This window comes from Triticum aestivum, chromosome 5D, assembly GCF_018294505.1.
Source record: "Triticum aestivum cultivar Chinese Spring chromosome 5D, IWGSC CS RefSeq v2.1, whole genome shotgun sequence".
Lineage (NCBI taxonomy): Eukaryota > Viridiplantae > Streptophyta > Magnoliopsida > Poales > Poaceae > Triticum > Triticum aestivum.
Genome location: NC_057808.1, coordinates 163,035,369 through 163,061,647, shown reverse-complemented (window position 1 = coordinate 163,061,647; position 26,279 = coordinate 163,035,369). Strand labels below are relative to the sequence as shown.

Here is a 26,279-nt window from a genome sequence, read left to right as displayed (position 1 = left end):
TTGAGATGAAAAAGTGGGCTTGAGTGACGCAACAATTGTGTACGAACCGTCAAGTGCTCTACAATATAAAGGGGCAGCAGTGTCATGTATCGAAACGTGTTTAGTTTCTACGAATCCCAGCGGCTATGCACCCAACTTCATGCAACTTCGTTGCTGACTTGCAAACCAGATCTCTATCGTCAACATGAAAACCCTGCAACTTTCAGCTGCGCTATTTTACAAGTGGAAGTGTTATTCCAAGCATCATGGCGACCACAGAGAAAAATCGGCCCTGCTTGCTAGACCGTGTAGTTTCCTGAAGTGAGGTATTGAGCAGAGAGAGGTGGCCCTGCTGCGGATACAGGATGACCAAAATTAAAAGGGTGATTGTACATGCAAGCTGGTCCAAACTTGCAGACTCCATAACGTTCATAGTATGTGCACACGGGCTGATCCTGCAAATCCAGAGGCCAGATCAGACGAAACAAATACAAACCTACAAAATTAATATAACAATGTTGCCCAAAAAGGCAAAAATAAGTTATAACTATGAAATTCAGAATTAACATGCTCCACTGAATGTCAAAATCATATTTTCTGTCCTTCCGAAACTACATCGAAATATCACAGATTTCTCACCTTTATCTAAACATAACAAGGCCATGTACCATGCAAGGTGTTTAGAACAGTGCTTGTGAAAACAAACCAGGTTTTTCTTAGGCACCGGTCCTTGTTTGTATAGCACAGATGCTTAATTAACCTCTATAGGAACAAGCACTAGTCTAGTGCTTAAGCAAAAACTGGTTTATTTTTACAAGCACCTTGCATTGTATTGTCTAACACAACTTAATAAAACAAAAAGAACAAACCAAACAACTTACAGATCTGAGTGGCAAGCCAAGAGGACTAAGAGCTCCGGCTGTTGGTGGAGGCACAAGTGACCTTGGATGGTGATACTTGCACTTGGCCTTGAATTTACAAAACCCACTTTTAACAAAATGTTGACATTCAGGTTGGCCAGGTCTCTCTGGGTATTCATCGGAGGGCAGTTCTTGATGTCCCGGTACATCTGCTCCTCTGTACATAGGATGATTCACAGGAGGAGCTGGAAAATGATGAAAAGAGATTCCAGGAGGGTAGTATGGACCTAATGGAACCTGAAAAAAACAATTGAACATTAACTAGATACATTAAGATAAGGTCTCAACATTAAACATATAGATTTGGCAAATTGGACATGGTAATTTTTTTTAATTCATCAGTTCTCACAATACAGTAAGATGATGTACGACACGGTGCCAGCGTGAAAGAAGATTTTTAATGTCACGAACAGTACCGATAGTCCGATACAAAGGTCTGTAAGTCTGCTAAATGTTACGTTTTCTAAACTCAAGCGAAAAGCAACCTGCAACAGTCCCCAATATCACCTGTTGAGATTTACATGGCAACATGTAGGGGCCACCCTACCACTATCCTTTCAAAAAAGAGACTACATAGAAACCACTTGAGTGGAAGGAACTTTTTCCAATGAATATAAACATATTTACCTGATGGTACCCACTCCATTCTGGAGATGGATACATTCCCCGAGGTGGAATCATTCCCGCACTGTATGAGGATGCTGGAGCTAAAAAAGGAGCACAGTGCTCATTCAATGCCCTTTGGTCAGCAGACCATACTGGAACATTCAGCTGAGAAGATGCTTGAACATTTTGTTGTGGAATATCGCCATTCTCATGCTCCAACACTGGATCTCTTGAAACCACATTAGTAGGATCCGGATGGTGAAATCTGCAGTTGGTGGCAAATTTGCAGCTCCCAATGCGCATATAGTACGGACACTCTTTTCCTCCCTGCAAGATCATAAACACCACATTTGCATGAAATATCCAATTTAAGAAACAGCAGTGTTGGTATAACTTTAACGTATCTACAGTAGGTTCAACCATGCAAGCATTTTGGTTTTGGCACCAGATCAACATGAAATTCTGAGATATGTGAGGAGCTCACACAGATTATCCGGAATTTTCGGTGAGGTGGTGAGGTCGATGAGAGGAGAACCCACTTGATGGCCTGGGACAGAATTGCTAGATCGAAGTTGCATGGTGGTGTTAGAGTTATATTTATGGTGGCCTTTGGCCTTTTGCATTCTGGCCTTTGGCCTCCCCCTGTACAAGTATATATGTTGGCTTTTGCCTCCTGACAATACCAAGTTGCTATTCTTCTAACATGGTATCAGGTCCAGGTTTAGAGTCTCCACCGCACGTTGCAACTCGTGCTATTCAGATCGATTTTTTTTCGATCTTCTCTTGATTTCTAGATCAATCCCCGGCGTCTTCCGCCGGCTGCCTGTACATCGTTGACCTCCCGGCTGCGTCCGACCACCGGCTGCATGTGAATCTCCGGCCTTCTCCGCCCGCGTCTGACAGTTGCCAGCCTTCTGCTCGCCGTGCCGGCCGCCGGTTCATCTCCGTCTTCCCGGCCACCGGTTCATCTCCGTCCTCCTGGCCGCCTATGCATCTCCGGCCACGACTGACGGCCGCCACCTGTGCATCTCCGTGACTTGCTCACCGGAGGGTGCCCGCCGCCAGGCCTTTGGCTCAGTTCCATCTGTGAGCACATCCGCCGCCGGCCCCACATCGACGCGGGCGTCCTCTGCTGTAGCGGTGTGCGCCTTGTCCTCATCAGATCGAATACGTGCAGTTGATCTGCTTCGAACCAGCTCAGCTCCTGTGGCTCAGCTCGGCTCGGTTCAGTTTCTGTGACTCTGGCTCAACTCCTGTTCAGCTCGTTCGGCTGCTGACCTATTCTCACGGCTGTATACGTGTGTATCCGTGTGGATTGGTAGCTGCTGCGCCCGCATGAATCTATCTATATACTTTGATTGGGGTTCTGGTGGGCTGCCATGCTATTCGGCTGATTGGTCAACTTCTGGCTTCTGTTCGGCTGTTGACCCCAAGCTTGATTGTTGTGCTTTTGCCCTAAAAAAACAAGCATCTGCCATGGTGTCTCTCACCCGCTCTCCAGTGATTTTCTACGGTGTTTTCGGTGTTCCCTACACTGACCCAGTCTCACACATGTGCCTTTCCTCGGTGCTTGGTGCTCGTACGTCTGTGTCGTCGTCCCCTGAGGCGACTTCTGCCGATGCTCTCATGGCTTCCGCGTTCGGCAGCGCCTCTACGTCGACTCCTCTCGCGGCTTATGCCCGCGGTTGTGACTATTCTTCGTCGACTCCTCTCGCGGCTTCCGCCCGTGGTTATGGCCACTCTAGTCGACTCCTCTAGTGGCTTTTGCACGTGGTTATGGCCGCCCTACATCGACTCGTTTGATGGCTTCCACACGTGATGATGGCCGTTCTATATTGACTCCTATGGAGGCGGCCGTACCTGGTGGTGGTCGCTCTACGTCGACTCCCCTGATGGCTTTCACATGTCGCTCGACGCCGAGTTGCTGCTCTCCGTTGACTCTTCACGCGGCTTCCACGGGTAGTGGCGTCCGCTCTTCGCCAGCGAGTGTTTCTACCTCAACTTCTTCAGCTGTGTCGCTGTCTACGCATGAGATTGCACAACTCCACTGCCTGCTTGAAGCTTGGATTCTGCTCCGACAGGATCTGCACGCATTCTGTGACTGACTTTTCTGGCACTGAGAGACCACCTTCTCCTCATTCAGATACATCCCCATGGATTTTCTATACTGGAGCATCTTTCCATATGACTTATGATTCTTCCACTTTGACCTCCGTTCGACCTGTCGAATCTCCTGTTCATGTTCTTACTGCTGATGGTACTCACCTCCCTATCGCTAGTCAAGGCACTCTTAGCACATCTTCCTTTCATATTCCCTTTGTTGCCCATGTTCCTCGACATGGCATACCGCTCTTTTCAGGTAGTCTGATTGTTGACTTTAGTTGTAGGGTCAATCTCGACTCTAATTCATGTTCTGTTTAGGATCGTCGCACAGGCGCTCTGCTTGGTGCTGGCCCCTAACGCCATGATGGTCTCTAGGAGCTTGATTGGCTTCGTCTTCCCTTTGATGCCACCTCGACAGTCGTGCGACCCCTGTTGTTGCATCTGCTAGCTCTTTTCAGCAGTAACAAGCATTGTCACCTTGAGACGACGTGTGCGAGGACGATCGCTGCCTCTCTTCCGCCTCACTTTTGGGCTGAGGCTATTTCCACTTCCACATATCTCGTCAAAATGCAGCTAGCTGCTGCTCTGCAGAGTGGTATTCCTTTCGAGCGTCTTTCTAACCATTCTCCTGATTATTCGGCACTTCGTTTGTTTGGTTGTGTTTGCTATGTTCTTGCCCCACATGAACGCACCAAACTGACCGCTCAGTATGTTGAGTGTCTTTCTAGAATATAGCGATGAGCATAAGGGTTATCGGTGTTGGGATCCTGTCGGTCATCGGATGCGTATTTCCCGAGATGTGGCTTTTGATGAGTCTTGTCCTTTCTACCCGCGTCCATCCTCCTTGACCTTTTCTATGGAGGACATATCTTTTCTCACATTTCCCGATACACCTCCCTCTGTGCACCATATTTCTACCCTTCCTCCCGCTGTCGCAGATCTGGTTGTCCTCTCCCACAGTTTCTTCTTCCTTGCCGCATGAATCTCCACCTTCATCACCGATGCTTTCCTCGTCTTCACCTTCGTCACCGATGACTTCCCTGTCTCCACCATCACCTCCGGCGATTGCTCCTCTTCCCTCTTTCCCTTTCCATTACACTCGTCGTCCACATGTTGTGAATATGTCCACTGATGCGCCATCTACTTCTGGTGTGTCGTCTTCCTCCTCTCAGCTAACTTATGGTCTTCGTTCTCGGCCTTGCCCGCCTCTGACTGATATTCTCCTTCTCGCTATGGTCTTTCGGCCATTGTTGAGCCGACTTCTTATCAAGATGTTGTTCATCCTCAATGGCAGTTTGCGATGGCAAAGCACATTGCTCCACTTGAGCGCACCGGCACGTGGGATCTGGTTTCTCCTCCTCCCCATGTTCGTCCCATCACTTGTAAGTGGGTCTATAAGATTAAGACTCGCTTTGATGGTTCTCTTGAGCGTTATAAAGCTCGTCTTGTGGCTCGTGGCTTTCAGCAGGAGCATGGTCGTGATTACGATGAGACTTTTGCTCCTGTGGCCCATATGACCACTATTCGCACACTTCTCGTCGTGGCCTCTCTTCGCCACTGGTCTGTGTCTCAGCTTGATGTTAAGAATGCCTTTCTTAATGGCGAGTTGCGTGACGAAGTTTATATGCAGCCACCACCTCGGTATTCAGTTCCTGATGGCATGGTTTGCCGTCTTCATCGCTCTCTCTATGGCCTTAAGCAAGCCCCCGCGCTTGGTTTGAGCATTTTGCCTCAGTGGTCACTGCAGCTGGTTTTTCCCCGGTGCTCATGATACAACGTTGTTTGTCCACCTTTCTGCTCGTGGTCGCACTCTTCTTCTATATGTTGATGACATGATTATCACTGGCGATGATCTTTGAGTACATTGTCTCTGTCAAGGCCTGTCTCAGCGAGCAGTTTTCTATGACTGATCTTGGTCCTCTTCGTTACTTTCTTGGGATTGAGATTTCCTCCACTTCTAATGGCTTTTTTATTTTCCAAGAAAAGTATGTTACTTTCTTGGGATTGAGATTTCCTCCACTTCTAATGGCTTTTTTATTTCCCAAGAAAAGTATATCCAGGATCTTCTTGCTTGTGCGGCTCTTAGTGATGAGCGCACTGTTGAGACTCCTATGGAGCTTAATGTTCACCATCGTGCTTCCGATGGTCAGCCCTTGTCTGATCCGACTCGTTATCTTCATCTTGTCGGGAGTCTTGTCTGTCTCGTTGTCACTCGTCCGGATAGTTCCTATCCTGTCCATATCCTTGGTCAGTTTGTTTCTTCTCCCACTTCAGTTCACTATAGTCACCTTCTTCGTGTTCTATGATATCTTCGTCCACGATCTCTCACCGTCTCTTCTTTCCTCATTACAGCTACAGGCCTATTCAGATGCCACCTGGGCTAGTGATCCTTCAGATCGCCATTCACTTTCTGCTTACTATGTCTTTCTTGGTGGTTCTCTCATTGCCTGGAAGACGAAGGAACAGACTACGGTTTCCCGTTCCAGTGCAGAGGCTGAGTTGCAAGCTATGGCTCTTCTCACGGCAGAGATGACTTGGTTATGCTGGTTACTTGAGGATTTTGGTGTTACTGTTACTACACCTACTACACTCTTGTCAGACAATACAGGTAGTATCAGTATTGCATGGGACCCCGTGAAGCATGAGCTTACCAAGCATATTGGTGTTGATGCTTTATTTGTGCGCGTTGGTGTGCACGACCATGTTATTGCTCTTCAGTGTGTACCTTCGAGTTACAGCTAGCGGACTTCTTCACGAAGGCCCAGACTAAGCGCAACATGGGTTTTACCTCTCCAAACTCAGTGTTGTGGATCCACCATAAGTTTGAGGGGGGGGGGGGGGGGGGGGGGGGGGGTAGAGTTATATTCATGGTGCCCTTTTGGCCTCCCCCTGTACATGTATATATGATGGCTTTTGCCTCCTGACAATACCAAGTTGCTATTCTTCTAACAGGAGTTATATTTATGGTGCCCTTTTGGTCTTTGGCCTCCCCCTGTACATGTATATATGATGGCTTTTGCCTCCTGACAATACCAAGTTGCTATTCTTCTAACAGGTGGAATAGGCTATAGAGATCTGCAGTTGTTCAACTAAGCACTGATTGCAATTTGCAAGGCAAGCCTGGCGAGTTATAGCTACTACCTTGCAACCTGCTTGATGTGGTGCTTAACAAAATTACTCAACTTGCTGGCAAGGGATCACTCATGGTCTGGAGGTCCTTAAGCATGAGCTATTTGGAGTATCAACAAGGGAGGTAACATTAGAATTTGCCGCAATAATTGGATTTCAAGGGGGGAACCCAAAATCTATGACAGATCTTCTCGCTCAAGGATGTGATGGATTAAAAATATGATAGACCTCGCCATGAAACAATGGGATGAAAACCTTATTAGATCCATCTTTCACCCCCCAAGACGCTACTGACGTACTTCAGATTTGGCTCCCCTTTTTGTTGGCGAAGATTTTTTTTAATATGTGGTGAAGATTTTTTATTTTTTATTTTTACTATGTGGTGAAGATTTTTTATTTATTTAGCCTACCCAAACTTGTTTGGGACTAAAGGCTTTGTTGTTGTTGTACTATGTGGTGAAGATTTTATTGCATGGCATCCTGAAAAGAATGGCATATTCTCTGTTCATAGCGCCTATAAGCTGCCGGTCAATTTATAATCCAGAGACTCTCAACTTGGGACCAGCACTAAAGCCTGATGGAGCTGGAAACCAAAGGTGCCCCCCAAAGTTGGGAGTTTTTGCCTGGAAGCTTGCTATGGATCCCTGGATGTCCAGCAACGACGATGGAAGCGTAAGATGGATGGCCTTCCAACCTGTGGTATATGTGGAATGGAACCTGAAGATGCGGTAATGACGTGAACGAAGGCGAAAGCTCACCGTTGCTATGCAGGGTGTCTGGACGCTGCCACCAGAGAAGAGTCTTAGATACAGTGGGAGAGGGGCCGGGTCCTTATGGTTCTGGATGGTGCGAATGAGGAGATGAGATGAAGCTTATGTTACTCTGGTGGCAATCATGGCATCTTAGGAATGATATTGTTTTTGACACAGGGAAGAGCGGTATTGGAAGTTCTGTTCTCTTCCTGCAAAATTATCTCCAGTCCCTCCAAAACCTAAATGCTGAACCGGATCAAGGCAGATGTAAAGGGAAACAGGTGACACAGCTCAACCTCAGTTGGCATGGGCAACCCAAAGCTTCTACTGCAGTGACCATGTGGGGAAGACCAGAGAATGGACGGATTAAGCTTAATGCCAACGCTGGTTACCTTGCTGATGCGAGGACTGATACCTAGGGTGATGCGGAGCATCCTGCGGACACCACCATGTCAAGAGGCCGTTTGGCAAGTGACACATGCAACATCTACTTCACATACTACTTGACACTCCTCTCGTGTGCATGAGCTTCACGGATGACGAGGAGTGCAAGCGCCAACGAACGACTACACCATCTGCGAGGGAAGCATGGAAGCGAAGACGGAAAAAGACGGTGCTGCTAAAGCTACAACGGCCGGACATCCGGCGCCAACAGGCGACTGAACTGCATCAGCGGCCGGACATCCGGAGCTACATTGACAGGCCGGACATCCGCCCCCCTGCCGGATTTCCGGCGAGAGGGCACCCGAAGGTTGACGCCCGCATGACCGGACATCCGGCGCCTCATGTGAGGCCGGACATCCGGCACCTGCCTGCTCGCACGGTCGGGCCTGAGGCCCATGTATCTCCTTCCCACCTAACCACTCGTGGCTTGTACTATAAATAAACCTCCACCTCCTCATTTCTAGGGTTAGCTAAGATTAGAACTACACTAGAGCTTAGCTCATGTATCACCCCCCGTGGGACTCCTCTTGAGAGAGAGAGAGAGAGAGAGAGGGAGAGGGAGAGGGAGAGGGAGAGAGAGAGAGAGAGAAGACTCCATTGGAGCTCAAGGCCTCCAATGGAGAAGATCCCTAGTGGATTCAAGACCTCCACATGTGGAGAAGGATTCCCATCATAGAATCATCAAGACCTCCTTGTTCTAGGACTTGGGGAAGAACTATCTTGTTCCATATCACTCTTTGGATGATTTAGATCATGGATCTATCTTTGTGTATCTTTTATTGCATCTATATGTGTTGATTTGTGTCTCCCTTCGTGATTCCCCTCATGTTCTTTGTGTTCTTCGCGTTCTTCCTCGAATCCACCTCCAATTCATGAACATCGGGACAAATTACATTGATTAGGGTATTGCCCTACATCATAGGGGGCAGTAGCCCGAGAAGAGGCGGCCAGTATCTATTCAGCCTGGTCATATGTGACAGCACAGCGCCCTCTGAGGCAATTGTGTGCCTGGAAGGATTGAGGATGGTGATGGCATACCTTGATAAGCCCTTCCACCTTGAGAGTGATGCTTTGATGGTACTTGCTGTGTTAAGGAAAGAAACAGATCGATGGCGGGTGGGGTGATCGAGGATATCAAACTTATCGTCCACAACCTACAGACTACAAAGAATCTAAGATGAACAAGGTTTGTAATAGGGCTGCCCATGAGCTTGCTCAGTTTGGGCTTAGTGTCGAGTACAGGGTTTTTGCAGGGCTGCGATCCGACCTGCATGTCAGAGATAGCCCAACCTTTCTTTTCTTGCTTAATTAATGAAAGTTCTTTATTTTGTAAATGCAATTCTGGGGAATTGAGTTCATATTGTTTCGTATCCTTTATAGTTTAACCCCGAAAGCAAATTGATACAAGTGAAACAAAAAAAGAGAAGTTCTATATGGATTAGCTTTTGTCCCTTGTTCATTTAGTACACCATTTATCAAAGGGAAACTTCTGCCTGTAGTATTCTTTAAAAGTTTCAAACCCAAAAGCAAAGTGATATGGGTGAAACAAAAAAGAGAAGTTCTATGTGGATTAGCTTTCGTCCCTTTTCCATTTAGTACACCATTTATCAAAGGGAAACTTCTGCCTGCAGTATTCTTTAAAGTTTCAACCCCAAAAGGCAAACTGATACAGGGGAAACAAAAAAGAGAAGTTATATGTGGATGTTTTTGTCCCTTGTCCACTTAGTACACCATTTACCAAAGGGAAACTTCTGTCATATCCGTACCTTCCAACATTTGTTGAACTTGAACATCAGTTTTGATATGGATGTATACTAAACTGCTTTAAGTCAGTGATATGCACATCCCCTAAGATCAAAAGTATCTCTAGAGCATGAAACATTAAAAAAAACTCACCAAAACAACAAAATGTGAGTCAAACGGACCCAGGGATACAAGTTGAAGAAATGAATGTAACTTACTGGACGAAGTGGAAGACCTAGAAAATTCAGCTCAACCTTTGCAACTTCTGTTTTCCTTTCTTTCCCTTCGTAATGTAGGTATCTGCAAGATTCCCCAAATTTGCATCCTCCAGGCGTTGAGTAATACTGCGTTAATTTAAGTTTAAAAAATGATCTGAGGGGTTCATCCAAACCACAAATATGCACAATATATTCGTATTTGGGTAGCCTAACTCCCAAACAAGATGTGGGTTAGTGGAATCACTGGGCTCACACTCCTACCTACAAATTCCAGATAGATCAAAACAGCTATTCTTTAACAAGCGCAAAGGTCCAACTGCTATCCAGATTGTACCAATGCTAGCTACTTCTGAGCTGTATTGGTTAAGGTAGGTTCATGTAGCCTATAAATAGGCATGTATGCCATCTTTGTAAGGAAAGCTTGTAGTGCATCAATAAGAGGGCTTTGGCTCTGTGAGGCAGCAAGTCACCGAAACAGCCTGTGTACTTGTGCATGTTGTGAGAAACAACAGAGGAGCTGGGTGATTCAGCTCCAGCAGAGACGGGGGCTGAGTGATTCAGCTAAGCTTCACTGCTAGTAGTGGTTCTGTGGAACCATATCTCAGGAAGTGGAGGAGTTGGGTGATTGAATTCCAACAGATTGGATTTCTCTACTCAATGTGGATATCATTCGAATTCAATTAAACCTAACCATCGGAGAAAATATTCATGATCAACAAACTGGCTGAAGGATCAGAAACAAACCTTACATTCCTCCTGAGCACTACCTTCTGAAACAGTTTCCTTTCTTTTCTCTTTAGCAACCTTCAGAATCTCAACAGGTTAGAAACAGAAGACAAAATGATCAAAATATAAACCAAAGGCTTCAAAACTAGATAGATCATCAAAGGTTATCAGTATATAGTTTTATATCATGAACGGAGAGAAAATTTTGTGCAAGCATGAATTTATTTTATCAGGTTATTAGTGTAAACTCTTGATAACTACGTTAGTTCAGTAGCACGAACTCATGAACTAACATACATGGGTAAACCATACATGGGTAAACCGAGACCTCGGATAAATGTATAAGATGGAGAAATGTCTAAGATAAATGACAGCAATATACAACACTAAAGATACATGTTAAAAAAAGGATTATGGCCTCTGAAGTGGGACTATCAAGCCAGTACTGCAGGGCGCCAACTTATAATGCAAAAACTTGTAAACCTTTTGTTCTGTCTCTTTAAACTTCTTCAAATAGAATCCTTTTTCAGTCTCATCAGCAATCTGCCAAGAAAATGGATGAGGGTTTTCAATTCCTTCCATTACATTTATTAAGCAAACTCAAGCATTAGTGTGCATAATAATATCCAAGATAGATGCACGTATCAACCTTAAATTGCATTGCCTCCATTCTTCCCTTCTTCGCATCAATTACATGTAACAAGAAAAATAGAAGTAAGAAATAATAAAGGCAGACATACTTTCAAACCCCAAATACTTCAGATAACTGTGCTTGCTGATTCACTTGTCAACTACATGTACAGTGCTAATGATGTTCCTACTAAATCTACCCAACAGAGAGAGATAAGACATCTTATACACTACATAGAATGCTGAATTGTTGCCCTCATGTGATGTCCTATTAAGGTTTCTTAAGTTAGATGTATTCTCCTTGTCAACAAAGCCCTACATAAATTATATATGTTGGGATTCTACAACTCTGTGAAATAGAGCAAAAGAAAAAAAAAACTTATGCACTGTTCATGAAATAAATAACCCCAAACTTGATAATTCAAGCTGTTCGATTCATGATCCTAGGGAACAATGATCAAAAGGATCAAACAAGTCAATCATTCACAACCACTCATGAAGGGTTCCTTGAGAAGTTAAGGATTATTATTAGTTCTTTCTCAAATTGGCACAATTAGGAATGGTAGCATCCTTTCCTTTCCAATGCCCACATATTGTGGAAGCACACCTTTGCAGTTGCTTCTGTTAGGAAATATACTCACGGTCATCGCCAGTGATGATCATGTCATTAACATATCGAAGAAGGGTCCGTCATGAGCAGAAAAAGGTGGACAAACAATGCAGGATCATGAGCACTCGCTGAAAAACCAGCTGCAGTCATTATAGAGGCAAAACGAACAAACCAGGCACGAGGGGCTTGCTTAAGGCCATAGAGAGAGCAACAAAGACGGCAAACCATGACGTTTACCAAGGTGGTGGCTGCATGTAAACCTCCTCACGCAGCTCACCATTAAGAAAGGCATTCTTAACATCAAGCTGAGACACAGACCAGTGTGAACAGAGGCCACAGCAAGAAGTGTGCGAACAATGGTCATATGGGCCACAGGAGCAAAAGTCTCATGGTAATCATGACCATGCTCCTGCTGAAAGCCACAAGCCATAAGATGAGCTTTGTAACACTCAAGGGGACCACCGGAGCAAATCTTAACCTTGTAAACCCACTTACAAGTAATGGGACAGCACACGGGGAGGAAGAGAAGCAAGATCCCACGTGTCGGTGCGCTCAAGAGCAGCAAGCTCCTCGGCCGTCGCAAGCTGCCATTCGAGATGAACAACAGCATCAGATAAGAGGTAGGCTCAAAAACAGCAGCACCGGCGCTTGAAAAACCAAGGTGATCAACAGGCGGAAGCGGGCGAGGACGCATGCCAGAAGTAGGCTGAGAGGAGGAAGATGGCACATCAAAACTAGATGGCGCATCAGTAGACGCATCCACAACACGTGGACCTGTTTACCAAGCCGGCAACCCTGACAGTCTAAAGACGCATAGCCGGAGACTGATCCGAGAAGACCATGTCGAACTAAGGCTGAGAGACGAGAGCCACACAAGTGACCAGCACCAAGGAGAGACTGGCAGCGGTGGCAGTGGATGGATGGTGAAGCCAGTCAAGGATACCGAGGGCCAGCACCAAGGAGAGCACCGGTGTGACAGTACAGAATAGAACATGAGTCAAAGTCGAGAATGACCCGACAACCAGAGTCAACAATCTGACCACCAGAAAGAAGCTGCATGGCAAGTCAAGGAATATGAGCAACATCAGGAACATGAAAAGACGAAGTGCTAAGAATGCCTGCCTCGGAGGGAGGTACCATCAGCAGTAAGAACATGAACAGGAGAATCAAGAGATCCAACAGAGGACATAGTGGATGAATCATGAGTAATATGAAAAGATACTCCAGTATCAAGAATCCACGGAGATGTGCCTGCCTGTGTAGAAGGCCAGAAGGGTCAGTAGCAGAACCAGCGAAACCTGACGATGAAGAACCAGAAGATGCAGCAAGCAGGCATCGAAGTCGCGTAATCTCCTGCTCGGTCAGGGGCTCAGTTGAAGAGGTCGACGTAGATGCACCCGGCAATGGAGAGTCATAGGTAATCAGCAAGTCACGAAGTCGCACGATCTCCTGCTCAATGAAGGACACATATGAAGAAGTCAACGCGGCAACACCGAAAGAGGAGCGGTCATGGTGACCTGTGGAAGCCACTAGATGAGGCAATGTAACATGACTAGTATCGTTTGCAGAAGCCGGTGGAGAAGACGAGGTTGCATCCATACAAGCACCAACTGTCAAGGGATGGCACGGGTGCAAAGCGTAGTCGCTGGAGCGGTATGCACCAACACCACCGGTGGAAGTCGTGAGAGTTGTCGGTGTAGAGCGACAATCCCCATGTGCGAAGGTCGCAAGACGAGTCGTTGAAGAGCGACCAACACAGCCTGCGGAAGACTTCAAAGGGAACAGCACCACATGCGGACAAGCACCAAGCACCGAGAGACGCCGTAGGGACGAGAGACAGGATCAGTGTAAGGAACACCGTCAAAAATGAGCTGGCCACAAGGGAGACAAATCGTGCTCGACAACCTAGACATTTTTTTTACCAAATCAGCCAAATCATCTGACCAACACAGGAGTGGCAGCTGCTCATCGCTTGAATGAGATCGAAGGAAGGCCAGGAGGCGGGCAGCCTGTCACGAGCCGACCTAATCAGGCAGTGAGCGAACGGCCATGTGCGGACGGGCGTGCGGGTCAACATGCAAACGAGCAGCCAGATCAAGCAGCGGGCTGCTTCGCAGGGATGGATCAACGCGCGGGTGGGGAGATTGGATCGCCGTTGGGGCAGGCCTGCGGGGCAGAGCTGCCAGCCGGCGGCTGATGGGTGGAGCAGCGGGCCAGTGGGGCAGCATGCCACCTGCGTGGGATATTCAGCAGTGGCAGCAGGATGGAAGCAGAAGCACACGGACTGCAGCAGGTATGCAGCGGGCCACCTGCGTGGGTCAGGCGTGACTGCAGACCAGCAGATGACCAGCAACGAGGTGGAAGGAGGAGCAGCAGCTCAGTAAGAGGCACGTGGGTGGAGAAGACAGGGACGGCCGGCGAGAGAAGGCAGCAGTGAAGCGAGATGAGATTGGATCCAGAGAGCACAAGTTGCGTGTGCGAGAAAAAAGAAACAAGGCTCTGATACCATGTTAGGAAATATGCAACTTGTATTTCCAAGTGGCCATAGGCCAGTATATATACATGTACAGGTGCAATACAATATGCAGAAAATCCCATAGAGAACAGGGAAAATACAAGGGGGTACATGGCTAAATATATATAACTCTTAAGAGCTTCAAGCTAGTCAAACTCATTATTTTCCTTTTGGAATACAACAGGATTGGTCAGAAAAGTAAACCACATAGGACAGCGATAGTGTGGAATTGTAGTTGACCAATCATTTTTTTATTTCAAATAGTCTTCAATCCTTCAAAACAATAGACAGTTCACAATGACTTCTAGAAAAAAAAGTAAATAAGACTCACCAACAAATCGACTTCAGCTGAAATATTTGGAACAAGATCTTCATATTCTTCTTTAGGAGTCTACAGCAAAGTTCGACAGAAAACTGAAACACAAATCGAAGAGTACCCAAAGAATCATAAATGGAAAAGAAAAAACGTCCATATGGAAATTGACAGTTGAACACACTAATATGCTTCAACATCAATTGTTTGAAATATCCACAGAAACGATCATACGTAATCATTCAAACCTTATAAACTCAACCTACAACGTGATCATTTCAAGCTTCTAAGACCTACCATATTTTCTAGAGTAATTTAATTAGATCATCTGCATGCAATCAGCAATTAAAGCAGAAAAGGTGGATAAGCTGACGGTGCACATTCAGTTTATGTGGTTACTTAAGTTCAGTTTATCCGGATTTTTTTAATTTCGGTTTGTGTAAAATGACAACCAAAAAAATCCTAACAAAAATGGAAACCAAATCTTATAATCCAAAATTTGTCGGTTCGCTTTGTTCGGTTAACCGAGAAACCGAAGTCCATGTGCACCATCAATAGATGCAGCATGCCATGAGCAGCCTCATAGCCAATTGTCATTTACTCTGTAACATAGCTCCCAACTTTAGCATAAAATTTATATACTGATAAAAAAAATGAGAATATTTATTGATCAATATTCTGATGCCGCTAAATCAAGATATACTACCGAAACTGAGAAGCTTTCATTTGATAACCATTATACTGTACATAGAACTGAATTAATTAAGCGCAATGTAAGCCATATGTTAATTACTTTCAATTTCTATGCACTAGTAGTCTAGTGCTTGCATGAATCAAGATGTATTTTCTGGAGGAGTACACTAGCCATCGACTTAGATTACATTGCGGTGTTAGGTAGAGTTAGTCATGGACTCATTGTGGTGTTACCTACTTGCAAGCTTCAAGCAGCAGGGGTACTTCTTTTAATATTGTGCGGGCGGCTAGTCGGAGTTGTAACCATCGTGAAACTAATGGTGACCAATGAGAATTCACCGGTGTGCGCCAGTTGGCCGGAGGATGACTGTTTGATCGCCTCGCCTCCTAGGGCTGGAGACAGCGCCGTCTGGTAGCTACTACGTTTTGTGGAAAGTGGAAACTGCCAACCCAGATTGTGTATGTGCCAACTGGGACGATTCACCTCATATGAAGTAATCATATGACTGACGGCTGGGCGTATGTTGTATGGGGCTTGCTACCCCCGAGGGATGAAGCGGTCACATGTAGTACAGGTAATTCAGCGTTTACGGTTTCTCTGCACTGGAAACCAACAAACAACCGAACACCAAGCAGTGGCCAGGTTTTAAACCAAACCGAAACACTGAAACACGATTTAACGCACAGTTCGGTTAGAATGGTTCAGTTCAGTCTCGTTTTTTGGTTGGAAAATGCCCATCCCTAAGCAAACTATACATACTGAGAAAAAAGGGAAAATATACCAAGCTAAATGACAATTGTTTATAGTTGTATAAAGGGCAGCCCAGTGCATGTAGCTCCCGCTTGCGCAGGGTCCGGGGAAGGGTCCGACCACTTTGGGTCTATTGTACGCAGCCTTTCCCTACATTTCTGCAAGAGGCTGTTTCCAGGACTTGAACTCGTGACCTCATGGTCACAAGGCAGCAGCTTTACCACTGCGACAATTGTATATAGTTGTAAACTGTATAGTTCATACAGTAAAAACACTTTATGTAGTTATAATATCATTATATGGTATGGTGAATATCAGATGCATGGCAACGACCCCTCATTGGTTTGGGGCACACCATGTAACGTTACAAAGCCTTAATTTCCCCTTATATATAGTGAGATGTAACATGTGTTGTTCCTATTGAATTCATGCTCCAGCCAACTCATCCAAAAGTCCGAACTGATGGAGGGAGGCGGGCAATATATTTCAACACTCCCCCTCACGTCTAGACTATTTTAGTCCTTAGACGTGGGATTGATGTAGGCCGCAGAATCGTTTTATTTTAATACCGCGTTGGCAGGGTCTCTTGACTATTACTATGATTCGTGGTCAAGATTTTGCAAATTCCCCAATACATGCTTAGCAAGGCACAACATTGTGTGAGTTCATTGTGTTGGTTATCTTTTGTTGGTTGAAGGCATCAATTGGTGGTCACATGCGTTGGCCCATATCTGTCAGTTTGGGAAATCCAGCACAGAAATGTTTGTAATCCTTAAAACATATGGATGATGACATGACATCTAACTCACTCTTGATTAATCAATAATCATAATGACTCCAATGTGCCTATCTTTATAGAGGGCTCTCCTAACAATTCAAGATAATACAATGAACTTCACAAGATTTTTCAAAGGAATATCATGAATTCATAATATGATGTGCCTATCTATTTAATTTTAGAAACAAAAAGCATCATGTGCAAGAACTGAAGGCCAAAGCCTTCATTAATAAGCCAGTAGAGTCATTCATCCAGGCTAAGAACTTTGTCAAGTGATTTGTGGCTTGGGTGCTTATAAACTGTACGAAGTTTTTACTACATGTATCAACCAAGAAGGATACAATCTCAATAACATATAGTATCCCCAATGGGGGGGGGGGGGCAGAATTAAGGTGCACTGCAAGTGCATCGTGAAAATCACATCCAAATACCATCCTATCTCGTATGTAATTATAACTATCATATAACCATAGGGCAATTGAAACTTCCACAGGACTGGTCATCAAACAGCTGAATACGTCTCGTTTGTGCATTTGCCAAAAAAGCAACAAATTATGAAGAGACTCACTTCAACCTTATAGAAACAGCCGAATTGGAATGTGACCAATTTACACTAGAAAATACACTGAAATGTGATACCAGAACACAATGGCTGCAATGAACAATCTAGGTGCAGTTTCGTATGAAGACAAGATATATCCTATTTAGGTGCTTGCAAACGAAACAATACAATGTAATGGGTGCGGATCAGACGAGTAAATTAATTGCAAATATCTGTAAGATCCACCATGAACATTGAAGGAATAAGCATACGACTAAACCACATGAACATTTAGTTAATAGGTAAACATCTAGAGAGCATCTAGTTTATAACTGCAACGATATGATACAGGCTTATAGAGGCTGTTTGGATTGGAGCCAAGAGCAGCCCAGCCAAAAGTTGATCGTTGACCAGGCGTGGGCACGCGTTTGGATGAGGGCCAATTAATTGGCTCGCCCTAGCCGCGTTAGCTTCCACCAACTATCGGGCGAGTTGCGGGCGGCAGAATTCTGCGCCAAACTTTTGGCACGCCCACGGTTGGCAGGGCTAGCTAGGGCAGCATCCAAACACACCCACATAATTGTAGACACGACGTGTGGAACTTAACATGTGATCTCCAATCCTATATCCTATATACCTACGAGAGTGATCCCCACTACTTCTATTTATCTCAACATGCATCTATGTCACCTCAACATGCAACAATGCATGAGAAAGTGGCAACCTCAACATGCTACCATGCATGGGAAAAGATCCGCTCCGCTCTTTATATTCCATAAATATCTTATACATCTATAAAATAATCAAATATCCATGTTCCAACTTATTTCAAAATATATATAGCAAACAATTCCCGCAACTTCGTGTGGGGTATCATCTAGTAACTACAATTTCACAGCTTACAAATTCTATGTGCTTCCAAATCGCTCAATATATGTCACAAACAAGTGTGAAGACATAAGTAATTCTTATTATTTCTCAATCTGATCTGCTTTACCCACATCGTTGATGAGGAACACTAGATGAGAAGAAAGAAAACACATGCCAGATCTGTTTGGCTACTTCTAGATGCTTCCACTCTAGTGTAGTATTTCTTTCCTTTTCTTTTCTATCCTATCTACTGTTTTCTAGAGTATTCCAGCTATAAGTAGAAGTATGTGAAGGCTTCCCAAAGCCCTATAAATAGAGGTCCTCGCCTCTACTTTGGAGGCAGACTATGTACCCCTACCTATAATAGAACTTCTTGTTCTTATCTAAGATCTTGGAGTAGATCTTGTGCCCTAGGAGTTCTGGACTGAACTCTTGCTGCCCTATCAACCTACATTCGCCTCTAGAGCGATATCTAGCGCAGCACGTTGAAGCTGTTCCTTCAACACTTGTGTTGTACACATTGTAGCAGCAAGGTGGAGTTGCTCCTCCACAAACTTTGTGCTGCTTCAGGTGGTATCAGAGCCTCGTTGACCCATACTAGTTCTTGCTGTCCTCTTCGAGAGTAAGTTGCAGCAAGCAATGGAGCAATTGGAGAAGAGGATGGATGCTGCAGAACAACAAATCAAAGAGTTGCGTGAAGATCTTAATCGGAGATTTGGTCAGCTGGTTGAGATGATAAGAAAGGGTGTCCCCCCTGCTGCCGATGAAGGAGATTCATCTAAGAAGAAGATGTTCAACAAAGAAGGAGAGGTAATCTTGGAGCAAGACCGCCACAACAACGTGCTATTCAACGTGCTTCAAGAAGGCCAATTTATGTTGAAGCTTCTGAAGGTGAAGAATATGATGATGCCCTTGAAGAAGCAGATCTCTACGGATATCGGAGAGTACCCAACCCTACATATGCAAGAGATACATACAAGGTGAAAGCTGAGATCCCAACTTTTAATGGAAATGTTGACATTGAAGGGTGCCTGGATTGGTTATATGAAGTGGAGACTTTCTTTGAGGTCATGGAGGTTCCGGGAAGATCGTAGAGTTCCTTTGGTCGCATACAAACTGAAAGGAGGAGCCGGTGCATGGTGGCATCGCGTTCAAGAGGAGCGCAGGCTCAGAGGAGAACCTCGTGTTAGAACTTGGCGACAAATGAAAGGCCTCTTGAAAGGGAGATTTTTGCCCGCTGATTATGACCAGATCCTATTTATCCAATTTCAAAATTGTGCTCAAGGAAATAGGACTGTTTCAGACTACACGGAGGAGTTTCTAAGGCTACAAGTGAGGTGCAACCTTGCTGAAACTGAAGAGCAACAAGTTGCAAGGTACATCAATGGTCTCAATGATGCTATTCAAGATCGATTGATGATGCAACAAATCTGGTCCGTTGATCAAGCACAAGCTCTAGCCTTAAAGGCCGAGAGGTTTGTGAGGATGAGAAAGACAACTAAGGCTCCATATCCTCATATCCTCATACCGAAGGCTCATCTAGGAGCCAACCTAATAGAGTGGAAGAAAAGACCACTCCACCAAAGACAAAACAGCCCATCCCGAAGCAAACTAGAGGCAAGGGTAAGGCAAATGAAGGCCCAAAGTGCTATAAATGTGGTAAAGAGGGACACATATCCAGCGGCTGCCCACTAAGGAAATTTGTTAACACGACTATCCATGATGGTGAAAGCGATGAGGAAGAATACGAATCTGAAGATGTAGACGGACAAGAGGTTTGTCAAGAAGAAGGTGAAGAGGTGGTATGTGTGATCCAGCGTGTCCTATGTTCCACACCACAACTCGATGACACACAACGGAAGAAAATATTTGAGAGCAAATGCACGGTGAATGGCAAGGTATGCAAACTAGTGATTGATAGTTGCAGGTGCGAGAATCTTATCTCCCAGAAGTTGGTGGACCATTTAAAGCTTGAAACCCATGATCATCCAAATCCCTACACTATTGGATGGATCAAGAAAGGAGTGAATATGAGGATCACCAAACAATGCAACCTGCCACTTTCTTTGGGTAAGCATTATCGCTCAAATGTGTTGTGTGATGTGGTTGACATGGATGCCAGCCATGTTCTTCTTGGGAGGCCTTGGCAATTTGATGTGGATACTACACACAAGGGCAAGGAAAATTCTTACTCTTTCATTTGGAACAAGAGAAGGATCATTATCTTACCAAACAAACCCGAAGGTAATACCTCTAAGGAGGAGGGGAAAACTATGTTAACTATCTCCCATACCTCTCATGAGTTTATGGAAGACTTGAAGGAGGCAGATTTGTGTGCTGCACTTGTTGTAAAGGGAGAAGAGCACCTGACTGTTGAAATTCCAGCAAAGGTACGTGGTTTATTGGCAGAATTTCAGAACATACTTGGGGAGCCACATGGCTTGCCACCGATGAGAGGAATTCAACATAGAATTGACTTAATTCCGGGAGCAAGTCTTCCTAATCTTCCACACTATCGAATGAGCCCAAAGGAGCATGGTATATTGAAGGAGAAAGTGGAGGAATTGTTGCAAAAGGGGCACATTCGAGAAAGTATTAGCCCATGTGCTGTACCAGCCCTACTCGCGCCAAAGAAAGATGGATCTTGGCGCATGTGTACGGACAGTAGAGCCGTTAACAAGATCACCGTAAGGTATAGATTCCCTATTCCCCGTCTGGATGATATGTTGGATCAGCTTAGTGGAGCAAGAGTGTTCACAAAGCTAGATTTAAGAAGTGGATATCATCAAATCCGTATAAGACCCGGGGATGAATGGAAGACCGCCTTCAAGACAAAGGAAGGGTTGTTTGAATGGCTAGTCATGCCATTTGGACTCTCAAATGCACCAAGTACCTTTATGCACTTAATGAATCAAGTCCTTAGACCCTTCTTATCCCACTTTGTTGTGGTCTATTTCGATGACATCTTGATCTATAGCAAGGATGAGGATGAACACTTTGATCACATTCGGAAGGTGCTAGAAGTACTAAGGGAAAATGAGCTCTACGTCAACTTGAAGAAATGTGTTTTCCTGCAAACACAACTTCTTTTCCTAGGATTCGTCATAACATGTGACGGCATTCGTGTTGATGATTCTAAGGTTGAAGCAATCCGAGAATGGCCAACTCCTAAGACCATTTCTGAGGTAAGAAGCTTTCATGGCCTTGCAACTTTCTATAGGCGATTTGTTAAGAATTTCAGCACTATCATGGCACCAATTACCGAGTGTTTGAAGAAAGGGAAGTTCCAATGGGCAGAAGCAGCTGAAGCTAGCTTCAATGAGATTAAACAAAAGCTATCACAAGCTCCTGTCTTGGTACTACCTGATTTCAACAAGACTTTTGAGTTGGAGTGTGATGCAAGTGGAGTAGGCATTGGAGCTGTCCTATCTCAAGAAAGGAAGCCCATTGCTTTCTTTAGTGAGAAGTTAAGTGAAGCTAGACAGAAATGGAGTACCCATCAGCAAGAATTATACGCCGTTTTCAGAGCGTTGAAAACTTGGGAAGTCTATTTGCTGCCTAAAGAGTTCATTGTTTATAGTGACCATCAATCCTTGAAGCATTTTAGAAATCAAAAGCATGTTGACCGCATGCTAGCAAGATGGGCAGCATATCTTGAGAGGTTTAACTATCTCATCGTGCATAAATCTGGAATAACTAACAGAGTGGCCGATGCTTTGAGTCGTCGTGCATGCCTCTTGACTTCTTTTGAAGCTGAACTTCCGGGCATGGGTCAAATAAAGGAGTTGTATGAGGGTGACGAAGACTTTGGCCATGTTTGGGTAAAGCACGCAAGGGGCCAACCATTAGGTGATGACTATTTGATGCAAGATGGATATCTCTTCAAAAATGATCGTTTGTGCATTCCAAGAAGTTCTTTACGTGACAAGCTGGTTAGAGAGCTCCATTCAAGTGATCTTAGTGGCCATGTTGGACGGGACAAGACTATCGCTAACCTGGAAGCTCGCTACTTTTGGCCACAACTAAAGAGAGATGCTGGAAAGTTCGTTCAACGGCGCCCCGTATGTCAGACCTGCAAAGGCCAAGTCCAGAACACAGGGTTATACATGCCTTTGCCTGTTCCTGTTGCTCCACGGGAGGACATTTCTATGGACTTCGTCTTGGGCTTGCCAAGAACAAGACGAGGAAGTGATGCTGTATTTGTGGTCGTGGATAGATTCTCTAAGATGGCTCATTTCATCCCATGCCGCAAGACAACGGATGCTCATCATGTGGCAAACCTATTCTTTCGAGAAGTGGTCAGACTTCATGGAGTTCCAAGGTCCATTGTCTCAGACCGTGATAGCAAGTTTCTTGCTGCATTTTGGCTCACTTTGTGGAAGCAATTCAACACTGAATTGAAATTTTCTAGCACTGCTCATCCACAAACAAATGGACAAACGGAAGTGGTGAACAAGTTTTTGGGTAATCTGATCCGTTGCATTTGTGGAGAAAGAAAGGGGCAATGGGATTTGGCTTTATCTCTTGCAGAGTTCTCCTACAATAACTCCAAGCATAGATCCATAGGAAGGAGCCCTTTTTCCATTGTCTACACTAAAGTTCCAACACATGTGGTGGACCTGGTGAAGCTGCCATCAAGGGGAAACTCAAAATCAGCATTGTCCTTTGCTGATAATTACACCGAGTTATTTGAAGAGATTCGCGGCGCTTTGGAAGCACAAAATCAGAAATATAAACAACTTGTTGATTGCAAAAAGAGGCCAAAATCATTCCAAGTCGGTGATAAGGTGATGGTCTACCTCTGAAAAAGAGGCTGCCTTTAGGTGTTAAAGGGAAACTTAGGCAGCGAAGGTATGAGCCCTTCTCTATCATGAGGAAGATAAATGATAATGCTTATGTGATAGATCTTCCAAGTGACATGGGTATCTCCAACACTTTCAATGTTGCGGACTTGACTCTCTACCATCCAGAAGAAGCGCTCTATGAAGATAACTCGAGGGCGAGTTCCAAACAACCAGGGGAGAATGATGAGGAACACTAGATGAGAAGAAAGAAAACACATGCCAGATCTGTTTGGCTACTTCTAGATGCTTCCACTCTAGTGTAGTATTTCTTTCCTTTTCTTTTCTATCCTATCTACTGTTTTCTAGAGTATTCCAGCTATAAGTAGAAGTATGTGAAGGCTTCCCAAAGCCCTATAAATAGAGGTCCTCGCCTCTACTTTGGAGGCAGACTATGTACCCCTACCTATAATAGAACTTGTTGTTCTTATCTAAGATCTTGGAGTAGATCTTGTGCCCTAGGAGTTCTGCTGACTTTGCCCTATCAACCTACATTCGCCTCTAGAGCGATATCTAGCGCAGCACGTTGAAGCTGTTCCTTCAACACTTGTGTTGTACACATTGTAGCAGCAAGGTGGAGTTGCTCCTCCACAAACTTTGTGCTGCTTCAATCGTCGACAATATTGATGTCAACCAAAATAAGTTCTAAAATATAATCCATTAGAGAAGGCATCCCTTGCTCCAGCCAACCACTGACAGTCTCAAAGCTAATCTCTTCTACAACCTTAGAAGGGTGCCAAATTAAGACAGACATGCATGTACATAAAGGGGGTGTTTGGTTCAGAAGTCCTAGGTCTTTTTCTAGTCCCTGTAGAAAAAGTCCCTCCCGTTTGGTTCCTAGGGACTTTTTAGGAACTTTTTCTAGTCTCGGGGACTAAAAAGTCCCTGAACCAAAGACCCCCAAAAAACCACACACATGCAAACCAAACACCCCCAAAAAACCACACACATGCAGAAGAAGCTTAAAGGGCCAAATCACCTGATCATCGTCCGGCGGAAAAGCTTTATTACTGATGTCGTTGCTCCCGCTGCTGCTACTCCCACTCGCTTTCACCTGCATACAACCACATGCATGCACACACAAAAACAACATAAGGAAAAACTACAAAAGGATGCCTCCCTTTAACCCATCCACGAATCACCAAACCCCCTTCAACATCACAAAAACCAGATCGAAAGCACACGAAAATCTCCCAAAAGGCAAAAACAAAAAAAAAGACGAGCATAATAACGAGAACCTTAATACTGACCCCAGCCGCAAAATACCCACCCTATTCTTCTTCTTTCGCGCCGGATGGTTGAACTTGCACTTCATCCCGAAGCGGCAAGTTCCGAACTTCAAGTAGTAAGTACAATCCGGCTCCGCGTGACGCTGCGGAAACCGAGGCCTCGAATCCGCTGTCGCCACCGGCTGCACTTTTCCTCCAGTGATCTCTCCGGTTATCTCATCGCTTCCGGCGATACCGAGGACGGCATCATCGCCCCATCCCGAAGGCTTGGGTAGCTCGTCAGAGATTGCGAGGTCTGCGAACTGGCTCTCGATCGCCACGGCATTCCGAGCACCGGAGGAAGTGGAGGAGGGGGAGATCGAAGCGATCAGGTCTGCTTCGAGGTTCGATTTTGGAGGGGCCTTCTCGTTGGCGTCAGCCATTGGCCTCCTTGGAGAGAGAGAAAGACAGCGACGGCGACGAGAGCAGGTGGGGGAAGCAACGAAGGGGAAGAAAGGAAAACCCAGGGTATCCTTGCTATTTTTTTAAGTAACCATATCTTTCTGCACGCGGATTTGGTGAAGATGGGTGCGCGCGCACCCTTTATGAATAGTAAATTTAAAAAAAAGCTAGAAAAAATTAAAAAAATATGAACTTATTTTTATAATATACACAATCAACCGGTATATTCGCATATGAAGTTTCACGAAGAAATCACGGTAATCTGGGCAAAAATGACAAAATCGAAGCTATATTGAAAAACATTGTTTAATGAATAGTATGGTCACATTTGTATTTTCTTCACTAAAAATACCATGGGTGTCAATACATCATGAAACTTCACACGTGAGTAGAATGATCGACTAAGTTTCATACCGCGAAATTTCAGATTTTTTTATTTTTTTCTAGTATTTTTTATGAATTTACTATTCATGTGAGTGCGCGCGCACCATGTTCACCTTTGTATTTTCGTATCTTTCCCTAATAATAATATAATAAAGCACGGGTTGAGTCTCTCAGGTTCACCGTCGCGACGTTTTTACACAAAGGTCCATGTGGTTTTCTGTATTCAACCCGAAGTCCTACTAATATGTCAAACTCGAACCGGTACGGGCAAGAAAAAGAAAAGAAAATAAGCAGCTGCCCGCACGATCCAACCTCCCAATCCCACCTCCACTCCAGCGCGCCGCCACCTCCTGCCACGCCCCGCACCGTCGCCGCGCGCCGCCGGCCCGCCCCCCTTCGCCGCACTCGCCGCACGCCGCCCCCCCATCGACGCGCCCCGCGCGGACCGCCTGTCGTTGCCGCGCGCTACCATCGTCTACCCCGCCGACACGCCTATCCTTACCCCAAGTGCCCCACACACGCGGCCTTCCAACGCCGGCGACCCGCGGCAGCCTTCCACCGCCGACGATACTCGACGCTGCGGCGACGGATCCCCCCGCCCCTTCTACCATGGTGCCGTCGGACCCTTCCGCTTGGCTCCCGCAGCGAGAGATCAGACCGAGAGAGAGGCCAAGGGGGAGTGTTGGTGCAGAGGTTGGACCGTCACAGGCAAACAAGCCACCACTCCGATGGACAAAGCCGTCGTACACGCATCTGATCCGGCTGATGCACCCGGCTGTGGGTTAGCTTCTGCTGGGATGGTGACAAAGGACATGGAAAAGAAGCTTGTGGGGTGCGGCCTGATGGACAGGGAACGCGAGGGTGACGGTGGCCTGAAGATGAAGGGACGGTTGTGGCCTGACCACAAGAGCATGGCCACGGTGCAAATTCCTCTATATCTTTCCATGGGGCCATGGTTGTTCCAGAGTATGGCAACGGTGCAAAATCAACTGTCTCCCTGGTCGAAGCAGATGCTCGGGGTCACGTCCAATGTCGCCGCCGAGTTTGCCGGAGGAGCAAAAAC

At 45.4% G+C, this 26,279-nt stretch overlaps 1 protein-coding gene across 4 annotated transcripts; it reads right to left on the bottom strand.

Annotated features, from left to right (window-relative positions):
• LOC123119956 (zinc finger CCCH domain-containing protein 65) lies at positions 1-24,894 on the bottom strand. Of its 4 annotated transcripts, none has more exons than XM_044539935.1 (10): positions 24,433-24,894; positions 24,142-24,216; positions 14,707-14,766; positions 11,270-11,296; positions 11,104-11,163; positions 10,639-10,698; positions 9,895-10,020; positions 1,527-1,832; positions 861-1,136; positions 1-434 (listed from the first exon to the last, which is right to left on the bottom strand). In XM_044539935.1, the coding sequence occupies exons 1-10, from the start codon at positions 24,811-24,813 to the stop codon at positions 279-281; spliced, it is 1,527 nt and encodes a 508-aa protein (XP_044395870.1). In that variant the 5' UTR covers positions 24,814-24,894; the 3' UTR covers positions 1-278. The 4 variants fall into 4 exon arrangements, with proteins under 4 accessions (XP_044395870.1, XP_044395869.1, XP_044395871.1 ...); XM_044539934.1 differs by having other exon boundaries at positions 11,270-11,299; positions 24,433-24,893; XM_044539936.1 differs by lacking the exon at positions 14,707-14,766 and having other exon boundaries at positions 11,270-11,299; positions 24,433-24,893.
• Positions 24,895-26,279: the final 1,385 nt, after the last annotated feature.

Excerpts from the sequence above, each read along its gene's own strand:
- LOC123119956 (XM_044539934.1), bottom strand. The coding sequence starts at position 24,813 with ATGGCTGACGCCAACGAGAAGGCCCCTCCAAAATCGAACCTCGAAGCA. Across the intron at positions 1,833-9,894 it reads TAGGTCTTCCACTTCGTCCA|GGAGGAAAAGAGTGTCCGTA; the intron begins GTAAGTTACATT and ends ATGATCTTGCAG. Across the intron at positions 1,137-1,526 it reads AATGGAGTGGGTACCATCAG|GTTCCATTAGGTCCATACTA; the intron begins GTAAATATGTTT and ends TGTTTTTTTCAG.